The 17,568-nt window shown below is 42.5% G+C and overlaps 1 protein-coding gene across 2 annotated transcripts in view; it reads right to left on the bottom strand.

Annotated features, from left to right (window-relative positions):
• Positions 1-17,568, bottom strand: part of pak1 (p21 protein (Cdc42/Rac)-activated kinase 1) — a 303,556-nt gene that overhangs the window by 20,108 nt on the left and 265,880 nt on the right. For both annotated transcript variants that reach the window (XM_059963735.1, XM_059963734.1), the window contains exons 7-11: positions 11,683-11,860; positions 6,137-6,200; positions 4,911-4,959; positions 4,696-4,808; positions 2,124-2,241 (exon numbers count right to left, since the gene is read on the bottom strand). In XM_059963735.1, the coding sequence (XP_059819718.1) occupies positions 2,124-2,241; positions 4,696-4,808; positions 4,911-4,959; positions 6,137-6,200; positions 11,683-11,860 (522 nt within the window). The remainder of the gene's footprint in view (positions 1-2,123; positions 2,242-4,695; positions 4,809-4,910; positions 4,960-6,136; positions 6,201-11,682; positions 11,861-17,568) is intronic.

A 17,568-nucleotide genomic window follows, 5' to 3' on the forward strand; every position in this document is an offset into this window, starting at 1 on the left:
TAGAATAGAAATGAGGAGGAATTTCTTTAGCCGGAGGGTGGTGAATCAGTGGAATTCATTGGCACAGAGAGGCTGTGGAAGCCAAGTCATTGGATATATTTAAAGTACAGGTTGATACTTTCTTGATTAATAAGGGCATCAAAGGTTACAGGGAGAAGGCAAAAGAAAGAGATTGAGAGAGATAATAGATCAGCCAAGATAGCAAGGCAGAGGGGATTCAATGGGCTAAATGGCCTAATTCTGCTCCTATGCCTTATGGATCTCCCCTTTTCCCAACAAAAGATCCAATGGGGCTAGATTAGGAATTTCAATTCGTAATTTATCCGCCACAACATAAATGAGGGAAGGAAAGCTAAATGAAATTTCAACTCGTTAAGGAGCTGGATAATTAATAGAACTGCACATTTCACCAGAATGGAGGCAATGAAAAGTTAATCAATTTCATCCTTGGAAATTCCATCTCCTTTCTGTTCAGCTTCCTTCCCCTTCTACACAACATTTGCACTGAGGTGAGGCTGTATTTTAATCACACACTGTCTATTTACAGAAAGCACAGCATCAGTAAGTTATTCACTGGCAACACTGCCCAGTTACTTCAGCATTTTTTAAAAAGAATAACACATTTCCTCTGCTTTACGGCGTGATGACAGAAGGCGGCTCGTTTGCCAAATTTCACAAATTGAAACTGATGAACTGTGACAGTTTCTCAGAATTACGCTGGAGCGATGGATGTGTGAAGCAGCGTGCATGAGAACATTAATCGGAAAAGATGGAACAGATGCATCTTAATTCAAACATGGGTCGTAAGAAATGTAAAGTTAGCGTGGTGGAGGGGAATTCATTTCTTAGAATTAGGAATGTTAACCCAATAAGGAAACCATTTGGCCATCTTCTCCAGCCACAGTTCTATGCTCCCTCCCTGATACTGGCTGCCAGAACCCGGATGACTTTTATTTACCTTATTTGTTTTATTTAGATACAGCATGGAATATAATATGCCCTTCCAGCCCTTCGAGCCATGCTGCCCAGCATCTCCCAATTTAACCCTAGCTTAATCACGGGTCAATTAACGATGGCCAATTAACCTATTAACCAACGTCTTTGGACTGTGGGAGGGAGCGGCTTTGGACTTAGAAGAAACCCATGTATTTCCGAGGGAGGATGTACAAACCCCTTACAGAGGACGCAGGGACTGAACTCAGAGCTCACGAATCGCTGTGCTAATGTGGCACCAACAGTAAAGGCTATGTAGTCACCCACATATTCAAACTAGAGCACATGTCAAACAAAACCCTCCTTTATGATACCTTTAAAGATCAAAGGTATTTAATATTGAATTTCAAGTTAGGAAATGTGTGAATATAAATTGTGTAGTCGTCACTGATGCAATTGAAGTTTAACTCACAAAGGAAACAGTAAAGTATTCATCACCCACCCTTGAAAGCATGCTCCACGCAAACACCACCACCACTATGTAAAAATAAAACCTGACTCTGACACTCCCCCTATACTTCCCTCCCAACAACTTAAAATTATGCCCCCTTATATTAGCTATTTCTGCCCTGGGAAAATGTCTGTGGCTATTCTCTTGATCTATGCCTCTTATCATTCGGGCATTTGTGGGGGGGGGGGGGGGGGGCACATAATGAACTTTTAATAAATCCACTTTCTTCTAGAGTGCTTTGCCCTTAAGCAGTGTGAAGTAACAGCGTGTATGTGCAAACTTAGCACAGTCATTTAGATAGGGCAGCACAGTGGCATAGCACAATGCTTTACAGTACCAATGACACAGGTCCATTTCCCGCCTCTGTCTGAAAGCAGATTTTACATCATCACCTCGTGAATTTCTTCTGGCTTCCTCCCACAGTCCAAAGATGTGCCGGTTAGTAGGCTAATTGGTCATTGTACATTGTCCCATGATTAGGCAGCACAGCTTGAAGGGCCAAAAGGGCCTATTTCACGCTGCATCTCAATATATACATAAATCAAGCAGAATTATTCAAATTCAGATTGTCCGGTACTTGTTCCCTTTCTGTTTCCCTCCAGGTAGAGCACATTGAGCATATTTGAAAAGTTCTAGAGGGTGTCCGGGTGATACGAAATGTGCCGCTCTGTAACGTTACCTCTCTGCACACAGCTGCAATCTGTCCTTCATCCATACACGTCTCTGTGACCACATCAGTCAATGATCCACCGGCCAGGTACTCCATAACCACCCACAATTCATCCCCCACGAGGTAACTAAAGGGAAGGAAAGCCAAGTGAAATGGCCTTAGATCTTCACAAACAACAGAAATTTTATTTCCTTTCCTTAATAAAGTTAAATGAGGGAGAACACAGGACAGGTAGTATCTGTGGAGATGAGAGACAACCTCAACTGCTTACTGCTGCTTCACCCCTTTCCTTTCTCCCATGGTCCACTATTTTCTCCCATCCGGTTCCTCCTTATTCTGCCCTTTACCTTTTCCACCTACCACCTTCATTCCCCCTCCTCCACCCCTACCTACCTTTCCCCTCACCTGACTTCACTCATCACCTTCCAGCTTGTGTTCCTTCTCCTCCCCCCATCCCACCTTCTATTCTGGCTTCTTCCCACTTCCTTTCCAGTCCCGACAAAGGGCCACAGCCTGAAACATCGCCTGTTTATTCCCCTCCGTAGATGCTGCCCAAGCTGCTGAGTTCCTCCAGCATTTTGCATGTGTTGCTCTTGATTTCCAGCATCTGCAGACTCACTTTCACTTATGATTAGAAAACAGTTTTAATGTTTCAGTTTAATTATCTCTCATCAGAGCTGGAGGATAAGAAAGCAATTCTTAAGCAGACATAAAGAAGCATGCACTTTTGTCCTACACCATCATCATTCCTATGTAATCACTGCTGCCCCTAACTCTTGTGGCTCTTTTACTGATTCTGCTCCTGCTATGTGTCAGCTTACTTGTTCATTGCGAAGTTTCAAGACCATCGCCTTGAAACATTACTTCTGCTTCTATCTCCACAGATATTGGTAAATAGGTTTATTATAGTCACATATACAAAGGTACATTGAAAAACATTGTTTTGCATGCCAGCCACACAGATCAATTGTCTATGAACACCACTCCACTATTTTTCTCTTTTGCACTATTTATTATTTTATTTTTCATATCGTAACTTATAATTTATGTACTGCACCATACTGCTGCTGCAAAACAACTTTAACAGTATTGTTTATCTTTTTGATATTTGTTACAATAAGATGGTAATTTTTGAATATATTACTCTGTACTTCTGTAGCAAAACAACAAACTTCACAACGTACGACCTAGTGATAATAAACCTGGTTGAGGTTAGTAGAAGGGAAAATATCAAAATGAAGAATAAAGTATTACAGAGCAAGTGCAGTGCAGGTAGACAACAAAGAACAAGGCAGTTTGTGAGGTTAAGGGTCCATCTTATTGTTCTAGGGGACTGTTCAATATTCTTATGACAATAGTCAATCTCTGGGACCCTCTGTTCCCATGATCCTCACCAGGGAGTAAAGAGGAGAGGATTAGAGATACCAAGGATGACATACTGGCATCTGGAAAAAAAAAACAAATAAATCTCCTTTCACAAAGATGGATGCTTGGAGAGTGAACCCCGAAACAAAAACAGCTGCAGTTAATTGGAGATGGTTTTATAGAGTGATGAATTTGACAAAAAAAGATGTGGGAACAGTGACTTATTTGAGACTAAATGGATTAACTCCTTCAGAGATGACTATAAAGCAAAATTGATCCAAAAGCTGCAATCAGAAATGCACAATGTCACGTCTTAATGGATGAGAAGTATTTTAATAACCATGAGTATCACCAGCCTGCTGCCAATAATGAATAGTTTTTGAAAATGTTTTATAGATATTTTTCCTAATATGTAATTAATTATTTTTGTTTCCTCATCTGATGTCCACAACCAAGAAGTACACGTCTATTTGATACAATAGCCAATGACATGATGCAGTATGTCAGCTTGACCGAGTCCATCCAGTCCCCCAGACACACACCCCAATCATGTTGCCTTGCCAAGCCCTCCCATCCTCCACAAGCAAAAGCCAATGTTGCTAATAGGCAATTCCTCATTGTATAGAGCACAGATGGAGGAAGAGAAAAGCTGGACTCCAAATTAAAATAAGACTGGGGTGGTGTCAAGCTAACATCAGACTCCTAACTACTAGATCATACAATGCAAGTTATGAGGAATGCTGCTCATATCATTAGACATGAGAAAAGCAATTAGGCCATTTGGCCCATCGAGTTTGATTTATTATCCTTCTTAACCCCATTCTCCTGCCTTCTATCCATAATCTTACTAATCAAGTACCTATTAACCCGCTTTAAATATACCCAATGACTTGGCTTCCACGGCTGTTTGCGGCAATGAATTCCACAGATTCACCACCCTGTGGCTAAAGAAAATCCTCCTCATCTCTTCTAAAGGGATGTTCTTGCACTCTGAGGCTGTGCCCTCTAGTCCTAGACTCCCCCTCTATAGGAAACATCCTCTCCATGTCAATATCATATTGAGAACCCACACAAAATGCTGGAGGAAATCAGGTCTGGCAGGAGTCTACAGAGAAGAATCAACAGTCAACATATGGCTTCCATACCATAATCAGAGTGGCCAACATACAAAGCTTATCACAGGCACCTGTAATTTGTCCTTATGGCTGTTACTTACCTGTCTAAATAATTAACTATATTTGGATTTTTATTTTCCCTCATAACCAAAATTTCGTTAATGATCAGTTCTTTCTTCGGCTGCTGTTGTAAATTCATCTGTTTGATTGCGACCTGAGGATAAAATTAGAAAATATTTCAGATGTCTCTGAATTACTTCAAAAGCACCGGATCAGATTCATGCTAAAAGGAAGTGTTTTATGTTGTTAAACTTACCTCTTGCCCCGTGGCCACATCAATTGCTGTGTACACTGTGCCTGAAGCCCTGTTGGTGAAGAGCAAATAGTCCTTAGCAGGCTTTTAACATGCTCCTAAGGACATTCACACAATGTACCTTAAAGCAACAGAACCCAAGTGGACATAACTATACACTGCAGCAACACACAAAATGCTGGAGAAACTCGGCAGGTCAGGCAGCACTTATGGAGGGGAATGAACAGTCAATGTTTCAGGCGAGACCTTTCTTCAGGATTTCATCCTGATGGAGGGTCTCGGTATGAAATATTAACTGTTCTTGCTCTCTATGGATGTTGCCTGGCCTGCTGAGTTCCTCTAGCATTTTGTGTGTGTTGCTGGAGATTACCAGTACCTGCAGAATCTCGTGTTTAAAACATACTCTGAAATCTTGTGAGGCACCTCACCTCGAGTATTGTGAACAGTTTTGGGCTCCTCAGCTAAGAAAAGATGTGCTGACAATGCAGAAGGTTCACAAGGATGATTCTGGGAGTGAAGGGGTTATCACATGAGAATTTTTGATAATTCTGGGTCTGTACTTGCTGGAATTTAGAAGGATGAGACAGGAATCTCATTGAAACCTTTTGAATGTTGAAGGGCCTAGACAGAGTAGATGGGGAAAGGATGTTCCCATGGGGGAGGAGTCCAGGACAAGAGGGCACTGTCGCAGGATAGAGGAACGTCCATTTAAAACAGAGATGCAGAGAAATTTCTTTAGCCAGAGGGTGGTGAATGTGGTATTTATGACCACAGGCAGCTGTGGAGACAAGATCATTAGGTGTACTTAAGGCAGATCTTGACAGGTTCTTGATTGGACATAGCATCAAAGGTTACGGGGAGAAGGCCAGGACAAAAAGAAAATCAGCCATGATTGAATAACAGAGCAAACTCTGTTAGGCCAAATGGCCTAATTCTGCTTGTTTCCTATGGTCTACATCTTGTGTGACTATCTGCTAACAGCCATCTAAATCATTGCAGCGGGATCAAATGTTACAGCTTATGGGGTACAGTAACATGTGGACCCAAACACGGTAAACTACAGGCAAGTGGAATGTGAATCACAAGTGGTCTGACTCCAACAGCAGGGTGAATAGATACAGTTGAATGAAGTACTTGTGGGCTGGATAGAGCAGAGGATGATACGCAAGCTCAAAACACAGTGAAGGTGTGAATTAGGAGTTTCCAACAGCATATAATGTGTTACTAACCCCTGTCCAATCTTCTCAAATCGTGAATACTTCTTCTTCGGATCACCAACAGTTACTATACTTCCTGTCAGATTAGGAAAAGATGGAAAAGATCAGTGAATCCATTCATTACCTTTTAAATGAACAAGTTTAACTATAAAAGATAATTTTAAAAAGTCTCTAAGGTGAATTGGCCAACTGGTTTATTATTATTGTATGTACTGAGATACAGTGAAAAGTTTACTGTTGGAACCATGTATCTATTTTCTGTCAGTCTGTATTGTATTTTGTGTTGCGCATTTTATTCTGAATTATGGTAATTTGTCACGTGGGTTGGGGCCTGGTAGAAGTAAATGATTTTAGTCGCGTGTTCACCCTTTATGCCGTTAGTTTAGTTAGAGAGGGAATGAGCCAGGGAATTATTATTTTTTGTTGACCGCTTATTTCATGACTTAGTTTGTTTTGCTCATTTTGTTAATATCACTAATTTTGATCACTTGTCTTTGCTGGTTTCATAATAGAGGATCAAATATACTTTCCTCAACTTGGAATTTGGTTATTTGGAAGCGCATCACGGTGTTGAGACCCTCAGTGGTTTTGGCTTGCTTTTCTAGTAACCATTACACAGAACAATTCATTACCAAGGTGCAGTGAAGGAGTACAAGACAACAGTAACAGAATGAAGATGGAGTTTTACAATTACAGAGGAGAGTGCCATGCAGGCAGACAATAAGGTGCAAGGCCATAACAAGTTAGATTGTGAGGTCAAGAGTCTATCTTATTGTACGAAGGAACCAGTCATCTTACAACAGCAGGATAGAAGCTAGATAAAGATCAGCTGCAATTGTCACATGTACATTAAAACGTATAGTGAAATGCGTCACTTTGTGACCATCACCCACACATGCACTGTTCATGTCAAATCAAATCAGTGAGAATTGTGCAGGGCTGCCCAAAAATGTCACCACGCTTCTGCCACAACTCACTAAGCCAAACCTGTAGGTCTTTGGAATGTGGGAGGAAACCGGAGCACATGGGGAAAACCATGTAGTCAAAGGAAAAACATCCAAACTCCTTAGAGTGAAAATTGACCCCCAAACTTATAACTGGTATTGTAAAGCAATGTGCTAACCACCACACTACTGCGCTGGCCAGCTGATGCTCTTCGTAAGCTTGGTGGTACGTGGTTTCAGGCTTTTGTATCTTCTGCCTGATGGGGAGCGGGAGAAGGGAAAAATTCTGAGGTGTGTGGGGCTTTATTTATGCAGATTTAGCAGGTCAGTTCTCTAACTTCTTGGCAAAATGTTCACAGAGCCAGTAAGAAAATAAGCAAAAACACCCTTTCAAAATGGGATACTGTGCTAGAACTGAAAAAGGCTACTGCTTAGTACTTAGAAACACACTCTACAGAGTTTTTACCTGAACTCCCAGTAGGAGGGACATGTAAACTGTAAATGGAATGGAGAACAACTTCAAAATGTAGGTAACAGATTGGGAGAGGAACAAGGATGGTAACTAAAATATGAGGATACATGGCCGCAGTTTACAGCTTGTATAATAAATGGCATCAACACTCACATCCAAAGAATCGATCTTTCATTCCCACTAATATGAACAAGACTGATAAATAAGAAGTGTTATTGAGTTCTCAGCCCAAAACCTTCCAAATTGTCAAAACACAATTGTCTACAAATGTGCCTATCACCCATTTTTTTGTTAAAATGCTGGTCTAAGCTGACCAGAGGGAAGTGAGAGAACTGTTAAAAGATTTTTCCCATGGCAGCTACAATACAGAAAAGCCAACGAGGGAAAGCAGCAAGAAAGAAAGGGCATGCATTTAATAATGTTTTATTGACACCTAACTAGCAAACGTCTCACCTAATGGGCCCCAAGCCACAACATGACATGAAGGAGTCAGTAATAATAGGTCAGAGGTGACAAATCCTGCAGTAACTCACTTTCTGACTCCCCAGACCCCATAAGGCTCAGGTTTGGAGTGCGATAGAATCCTCTCCACTGTCATTGAGGACCACTACATCACAGAAACAGGCCCATCTCGCCTACTCCTAACTGTTATTCTGCCTAATCCCATCAATTTGCCCCCAGACGGTATCCCTCCTATGTACCTATTCAAATTTCTCTTAAATGTTGAAATTGAACCCACATCCACAAATTGTGCTGGCTGCTTGTTCCACCCCGAGTAAAGATTGTAACTCTGAAGTTCTTTTTTAAGATTTCACCTCTCACCCTTCACCCATGACCTCTAGTTCTATGCCAAGATGAGTGCAGATTCAACAACGTACAGAAAGCTCGACACCACAAAAGGACATAGCATAACCAGAAGAGATTCTGTAGATGCTGCAAGTTCACAGAAATATTCACAAAATGCTGGAGGAACTCAGCAGGTCAGGCAGAAGCAAACAGGGGAACAAACAGTCAATGCTTCTGGCCAAGACCCTTTGTGAGGGATGGAAATCATGGGGAAGCCAGAATAAGATGTTGGATGAAGTGGGACGCTGGGAAGTGATAGGGTTGAAGAATGAGGAAACTGACAGGTGAGGAGATTAACACTTGGTCACAGCAGTTTCTACCATCTACAGGACGCAGTGCAGCAACTCACCAAGACACCTCAGACAGCACCTTTCAAACACACCACCACTACCATCTAGAAGTTCAAGGACAGCAAAAGCATGGAGACCCTACCGTCATTGGAAATTGCTCTTCAGGCCACGTATCTTCCCAACTTGAAGATATATCATCATTCATGGGTCAAGATCCTGAAACTTTCTCCCTTACAGCACCGTGGGCCCACAAAGACGGCAGCGGTTCAAGAAGCCAGCTCACCACCACCTTCTCAAAGTTCCCACGCAAATTGATAGGGTGGTTAAGAAGGCATGTAGTGTGTTGGCTTTCATTAGTGAGGGATTGGATTCAAAAATCACAGGATAATGGTGCAGCTTTACAAAAATCTGGCTAGAGTTACTGCAGAACAACAAATTTCACAACATACTGCATGTCAGTAATAATAAACCTGACTCGGAGTTTCTCAGGAAAACCATCCATATGTACCAGATGCAGCTCAATCGTTCTCTCCCACATCCACGAAAAAGCCCACAGGCACTGACAACCAGGAGAGAGGCCAGAGATGGTGGTGCCCACATCATTACAATCTTCAAGACTAACAAAACAGAATAAACAATCTGCTGGAGGAACTCAGTGGGTCAAGGAACACCAGTGGAAGGGAAAGAAAGTGTTGATGTCCCCTCTGCATCCCCATGGATGCTGCTCGACTGTGTGTCTAGTGCTACGTGTGACTATTGGTATTGTGTTTTGTACCTTGACTCTGGAGGAATGCTGTATCATTTGGTTGTATTCATATATGGTTCAATGTCAATTAAACCTGACTTGAACGTGAGATTGTTTATTTGCTGTAATCTGTAATCAGAATCAGATTTAATATTAATGACATACGCTGTGATGTTTGTTTTGTACAGTGCAATACACAATTACTATAAGGTACAAGAAATATAAAAAATAATTCATGCAGAGAGAGCATAATAGTGAGGTAGTGTTCATGGACCGATATGTGTTTGCTGTCTTGTATGTGTTAAATATATTTTGTGCTGTGTGTTACTGTTGGTACTGTGTTTTGACCCTTGGCCCCAGAGTAACGCGGTTTTGTTTGGCAGTGTTCATATATTGTTGAACGGCAAGTAAACCAGAACTTGAAATCTGATGGCGGAGGGGGAAGAAGCTGTACCTAAGACAATGGGTACGTCTCCCTGACAGAGCAGAGAATGGACCGGGGGTGGGGGGGGAGAATCAAAGTGGCACTGCACCAATATCAAGGTTCTTCGATAACAAGGCATTGACTGCTTCACCTTACTCAGTTCTGACTTAAAATTGCTGTACATTGGGAGAAGCACAAGGCAACTGGTGTTAGCTAATGTGGCAGGAGAAAAGGGGCAAAAGCTCCCCCTGATCTGCAACAGCTAATACATCTCTCCCTTCATGTCAGAAGAGCTTGTTCCAGCATGTCATCATCAGATTTACATGTTTCAAACTGTCCTTAGCTTCTCTGAATGAGTTCAGAGTCAGCCCAGAAATAAGTCATCGAGTCCAGGCCAAACTATTAACATTTCTCTTTCCATAGGCCATAGCCTTCCATACACTTATTCAAATTTCTCTTAAAGGTTGGAAATGAAACTGCATCTACCATTTCTGCTGGCAGCCGGTTCCACACTCGCACTACCTTCTGAGAGAAGAAGTTCCCCAATAAATGCTCCATCTTTCATTCTTAACCTGCAGCCTCCAATCTCACTCAGCCTCACTGGAAAGACCATTTCCACACCTATCTAAACCCTTTATAATTTTGTACACCTCTACCTCTGTTTGCCATTCTAATTCTAAACTAACAAGTATCACAGGTTGGTATGGCAATGGCTCTGTCCAAGATGAGAAGGAACTGCAGAGAGCTGTGAACACAGCTCATTCCTTCACACATGCCAGCCTCCTCTCTACTGGCTCTATCTACACTTCCCACTGCCTCGGAAATGCAGCCAACATAATCAAGGATCCCTCCCACACTGGCCATACTCTCACCCCACCCCCCAGCAACCTTTACTGAGAGCACAAACTACCGGACTCAAGGACAGCTTCCATTCTGCTCTAAATCAGAGTAACACAAAATGCCAGAGGGACTCCACAGATCAGGCAGCATCAAAATTTTAAAAAAGAGCTGGTCAACTCTTCATTCTTTTCCATAGATGATGCTTGACCTTGTAAGTTCCTCCAGCATTTTGTGTGATACTCTGGATTTCCCGCGCCTGCAGAATCTCGTGTGTTTATGATCTGCTGTTATTATACTATTTAATGCACCTCATATACCAAGAGATGAACTCAGGAACTTCTGAACCCCCAACCTACTTTGGACTTTATTTGTCTACCTTTCACATGGAGGTGCAACTGCTTTTCCCAGAGAGTGGTGAATATGAGGAGAATTCTCTGTCCAAGGAAGCAGTAGAGACTATTTCATTAAATATATTTAAAATGCAGTTAGACGTGGAGAGCAGAGGAGAAGCATAGCAGAGGAATTAAGGACTTATGGGGAAGAGGAAGGCAGGTAGAGTTGAGTCCACAGCCAGCTCAGCCATGAGCGTATTGAATGGCAGCACAGGCTTGAAGGGCTGAATGGCCTACTCCTGCTCCTACTTCTTATGATCTCTGTAAATGTATCACAATATTCTACATTCTATTTTTCTTTATAAATTCAGTGTGTATGATCTATCCGAATTGCACATCAATTAAAATGTTTTCATTGTATCTCCGTACAGGTGACTATAATAAACCAATACGAATTTCCGCTGAGTCAGGCCATTGTCTACCATGAGTCAATGTGTACTAGAAGGGAGCTGAGGCTGCGCAAACACATCCTACATGGTGGCATTCTGGTAACTGGCAGAGGGAGGTCTATCATCATACTGGTTTGTGAGAGACTGGAACCCATGATCCCAGCAGTGGAAGCCCAGATGCCAGACTCACGTCACATCAAGCACACAGATACGTACTCAATTTTTCCAGTATCTCCTCATCCGTCATTTTCGTCTTCTTCTTCTGTTTCTCTGCATTCCTGGTTAGGGTGTTCGAAGGGGTTGTGCTGTTCTCAGAGGGTGAGGAGATGGGAGACGTGGCTGCATCTTTGGTGGGTGGGAGAGGAATGGGATCGATCACAGACCGTGTGTACATCTGTGGGACGGAAAGAAGCACATGGTTTAATATTAGGATAAAAAGAATTAGCTGAAGGGAAATCGAGCTGTATTCATACAACAGTCTTCACAACATCAGGATGTCTCGTGCTTTGCACAGAATGAAATACACACAAAGAGCAGTCAGGGTGAGGGTTTCAGTTCCTCAGCATTGTGTCCTCCACACAAAAATGCTGCAGGGACTCAGTAGGCCAAGCAGCATCCATGGAGAGGAATAAACAGTTGACAATTTGGGCCGAGGCTTCCCAGCTTTTCACTTCATTCCGACTTTCTCCCACCCACCTACCCCCTCACTTGGTGTCACCTATAACCTTCTGGTTTGTATCCTCCCACACCTTCTTATTCTGGCTTCTTCCTGTCCTGATGAAGGGTCTCCGCTAAAACAATTTTATTGTTTTATTCCTTTCCACAGTTGCTGCCTGATCTGCTGAGTTCTTCTTGCATTTTGAGTTTGTTGCTCAGGATTTCCAGTACCTGCAGAGTCTCGTGTTTACATATGTGATGCAGGAAATGTAATAGCCGAACGAGACAGGGTGAGCTCCTGCACACAGTAACAGCTGGATAATGACTTTGATTGTGGGATGAAAAATCCACCAGTCTGCAAGGATCATCTGGTGTGCCTAGTGCAGCCTCTTCTACATCAGCGAGACATGACGCAAATTGGGGACTGCTTTGACCAGGACATTTCGCTTTGTCTGCCACAAGGCAAAGGATCTCAGTGACTACCCCTTCCTATTTGACTTCTCATTCCCATTCTGACATGTCTGTCCCTGGCCTGCTCTACTGCCATGATGAGACCAAGCTCAGGTTGAAGGAGGAGCACCTTGTATTCTCTCTAGGCAGCCTCCAATCTGATGGCATGAACATCGATTTCTCTAACTTGCGGTAATTCCTCCTCCCTCCCTCCTTACTCCTTCCCCTCCCCCTTACCTTCTTAGTCTGACTTCTGCCCCTTTTCTTTTCAGTCCTGATGTATGAGCTACGGTCAGTAAATTGTGGGCATGCTAAGCCAGGGCTGAAAGTGTGGTGACACTTGTGGGCTGGCCTGAGCACCTTCTCAATGCAAAGATGCAATTCAATGCATGTTTTTGTATGTTTCAACATACGTGTGACAAATAAAGCTAATCTTTTATCTTTATTTGATGAAGGGTCTGAGTAAAGAGACCTTTGGATCCGAGTTCATTGCTCCTTGAAAGTGTCTACACAGGTCAATAAGGTGGTTAAGAAATGAATAAACAGTCAACTTTTCAGGCAGAGACCCTTCAACAGACCTGATGAAGGGTCTAGGCGCAAAACGTTGACTGTTCGTTCATATCCGTAGGTACTGTCTGACCTGTCGAGTTCCTCCAGCATTGTCTGTGTGTTGGTATCATTTCCAATTCTCGAACTTCACTGTGAAAAATCAATTGTGCTGCATGGATGAATCCTGTTCAGCTCATTTGGCCAAATTGTGGTTGCTCATGTGAACAAAATCCACTGCTACAGTGAGGGGAGGGTGAGTGACAGGGCCAAGAGGAAGAAAAAAAAAATCACAATGCTATCATTTTGTTTAAAGGGAACTTAATTAATGGCGTAAGTATTTTTAATTAAGGTTATAGATCAAAAGGTACTCAAGAGGCAGGAACTACTTAATATCACTTCATCACCTCTAGACACAAAAGATGTTGCAAAAGCACTACAGTTCAGCATATCTATCATGATGTAGTACACTTTTGCCGAATTCTGCCAGCAGTTTGAGCTAACTTCACTGATATTTTGCAATGTCAATGCATTGACAAACCAGGATCAAGTTTTCCAGGAATTTTATAGTTTTGGAAACGGCCCATGTACACAGAATGCTGGAGGAACTCAGCAAGTCAGGCAGCATCTATGGAGTCGACATCTTGGGCCAAGACCCTTCATCAGCTCGCACACGTGCACTTTGTCTCCCTGAATGATGTAATCTATATCGTGAAAAAAAATGTGTATTTCCACAATCATAAGGTTGAGTTTTTAAATTTCCCCTATCCAACTGTTAGAAAAGGGAAAACAATATTGGCTTTATTTGACCCATACATATTGAAATATACAGTGAAATGTGCTGTTGGCATCAAATCAAATCAGTGACAATTGTGCTGTCATGTTTTCAACATCAAAATGGCATACCCATGAGTGGTAATACAGCATTTGGAACATTCTGTTTACCCTATTACAGATAGATGGCATTAAGCAGGAAATATTGGAGAGAAAATTTACAAGAATTTTGCTCAAACTGAGTGAGTTATGGATGAAGGTTGAGTAAGTTGGTACTTTATTCACTGGAGTATAAGAGAATTAGTATTACAGAGGTTTATAAAGTCATGAGGGCAAATCATAAGATATAGGAGCAGAATTAGGCCACTTGGTCCATCGTGTCTGCTCTGCCATTTCATCACGGCTGATCCAATTTTCCTCTCAAATGCATAGTCTTTCTCAAAGTTGGGGAACTGAGAACTAAAAGGAACACAGGTTTAGGGTGAGGGGAGGTTTAATAGAAACTTGATGGACAACTTCTTCTGCCAGAGGGTAGTGCATACACGCAAGAAGCTGCCAGAGGAAGTGGTTGAGGCACCAATATGTTCTGGACAAGTTGGAATTTTACCAACTGCTGCAAGAAATATCATCTGCCGAGCCTTTCTGTTAATGAAGGAGACACAGTTTTCCCACGAGTATTGGCATGAAAATTTAAACAGTAATACTGAAACATCATTTTTACTGCAGAAAAGAGAAGTTATATAATTGCCAGGACTTGAAGGATTCTATTTATAGGGAGAGGATGGAGACATTTTCCCCTTTCGGAGTAGAGGAGAGTGAGAGGTGACCTTACAGAGGAGTACAAAATCTTGAGGGGCATAGACAGGGTGAATGCACGCTCTTTTTCCCCAGGATTAGGAAATGAAGAACATAGGTTCTCAAACACAAATCAAGGGCATAGATTTAAAACATAACGCTCAGCTTTATTTCTCACGTGTACATCGAAACATACAGTATAATGTGCCGTTTGCATTGGGTAGCTCTTTAGTCTCATCATGCTTCTGGCGCCAGCCAACAGACCCTGCCCACAACCTAATAAACCTCACTGTACATCTTTGGAACGTGGAAGGAAACCGGGCAACCTAGAGGAAACCCACGTGGTTATGGGGAGAACATACAAATTTCTTACAGAGAGCAGTGGGAAATAAACCCTGATCTTACAACCGGAGCGCTGTAAAGTGTTGTGCTAAGACAACCCTACCATGCTGTACATAAACAACAATTAAAGGACACTTGGAGAGGAACTTGGATAGGAAAGGTAGAAGGTTATGGGTCAAATGTGGGTAATTCAGACTGGCTTAGATGGGACAGGTGGCTGAATCTTTGATGGGTGGGAGAGGGATGAGACCAATCACAGGTTATGTGTACCCCTGTGGGAAGGAAAGGATAAAGACATGGTTTAACTCAGTAAAAGGAAATAGCTGAAGAGAAACTATGTTTATACAGCAGCCTTTACAACCACATGCTCTTTGCCGATTCAGAAAGCTGGATTAAAAAAAGACCAAGATATTTTTAAGATTAGATTTAGATGTCACATATACATTGAAACATCAAAACATACAGTGAAATGCATCATTTGTGTCAATGACCAACGCAGTCTGAGGATGTGCTGGAATTAACGGTCAATCAGATCATAGTAACAGACACAAAATGCTGGAGGAACTCAGCAGGTTGGGAAGCATCCATAGCGAGGAAAAAGAGACGTTTCGGGTCAAAACCTTTCATCATGACTGCATGAAGGGTCTTTGGCTTGAAATTTTGACCCTTCATTCATCTGCATAGACACTGCCCAACCTAATGAGCTCCTCCGGCATTTTGTGTGCATTGCTCTGGATTTCCAGCATCTGCAGAATCTCATATTTAATCAGATCATGAATAATCTTTTGCGCCATCAACCCCATATTTCTTAAGTCCCATTGCAGTCTCTGTTTTAAATGTACTTGAAAACTGAACATCCACAGCTCTCAAGATCCATCTCACCCATCCTTCAAGTTTACCCTTCCAGTCTTGACAGGAATACCCTACCCAGGGGTCAATCCTAGATCCAAGATATTTTTCTATACTGCATTGAGACTTTGAGGAGACGGAGGTGTGCAAGTCTGCCTGCCCACCCATTCTAACAACTTTCCTGAGTGTCCTGTCTGGCTGCATCATTATGTGTACAGAAGCTGCAAGGCATCAGACTGCAAAACCCTACAGAGGACAGTAAAATCCTCTGAGAGGTCACTGGGGTCTCCCTCTCCCCCCCACTTGTGACATTTACTGGGAATGTTGTATATGAAGGATCCAAAGTACTGCTAAGGATCCCCTACCATCCGTTCCACAATCTCTTTGACCCATGACTGTCAGAAGGGAGGTACAGGAGCATCAGGACTAGGTCTGCAAGACTGGGTAACAGCTTATTCCCTCAGGCTGTGAGACTAATGAACACCCTGCCACGACTGAGGTCTTGTCACTAGGATACTAAGCTGTTTACCTGTGCTGTGCACTGCATGCATTTTGAATATTTTATTAACTTATTTGCGGTAATATTTTGTTTTATGCGCTGTGTGTGATACATGTTTTGTGGGGGCACCATGGTCCAGAGGAACCTTTATCTTATTTGGTTGTATATGCGTACAGCCAGATGACAAATCAATTTGAACTCAAACCCGATCTCCAGGGGAAACATTAATTCTCCACCTACTCTGTCAAGCCCTTTAAGAATATTGTTCATTTTAATAAGATCTGGACATTTTGCGGCTGTAATGTTTTGTTGCTGCTGTTCTGCTGAACACTGCGGGCATGCAATGTTGGCAACTGTGGGCTGCCCCTTGGGTCCCCAAGCTTAGTGAGTTGCTATGTTGGTAACGCTATGCTATGCTGGTGCTCGAAGTGTGGCAGCGACACTTGTAGGCTGTCCTCAGCACAGCGTTAGTTGTTGACGTAGAATGAAACATTTCACTATCTTTCAATGCACATGTGACAAATAAAACCGATCTTTATCCCAATTACATTGTTAGGTTGTGGTTGTTAACACAAGCGATGCATTTCACTGTATGTTTCAATGCACATGTGAAAAAAAAATAAATGAATCTTAAGCTCCTCATCCTCCTAAACTCACACATTTTGATCTTTCCTCATGAAACAAGCCTGTTAACCCAGGAGTGGAGGAGGTAAGGAAACACAAGACTACTGCTGCTGCTGGAATCTGGAGCAACAAACAATTTGCTGGAGGAACTCAGAATTGCAGACAATTCTTGAGTACGGCATGCAGTTTGGTCATCCCACTACAAGAAGAATGTTGAGGCATTGGAGAGGGTGCCAGAGAGGTTTACCAGGATGTTGCTTGGTTCAGATGGCATATGCTATCATGAGAGGCTGAGGCTGAGGAGGGATTCGATAGAGGTTTGAATCTATGCCGATCACACAACAGACAGGTACTATCTGCTTCCCAGAGTCGAGATATCTAATACCCGAGGGCATGCATTGAAGGTGAGGGGTGGTATGTTCAAGGGGAGTGTGAGAGGTAGGTTTTTCTTTACTCAGAGGTAGTGAATGCCTGGAATGCACTACTTGGTATGGTGTTAGAGGCAGACACATTAGAGGCTTTTAACCCTAATGCTAGGGACCATTCTGGAGTTATGACATGACGGA

This window comes from Hypanus sabinus, chromosome 3 (assembly GCF_030144855.1).
Source record: "Hypanus sabinus isolate sHypSab1 chromosome 3, sHypSab1.hap1, whole genome shotgun sequence".
NCBI classification, from domain to species: Eukaryota; Metazoa; Chordata; class Chondrichthyes; order Myliobatiformes; family Dasyatidae; genus Hypanus; species Hypanus sabinus.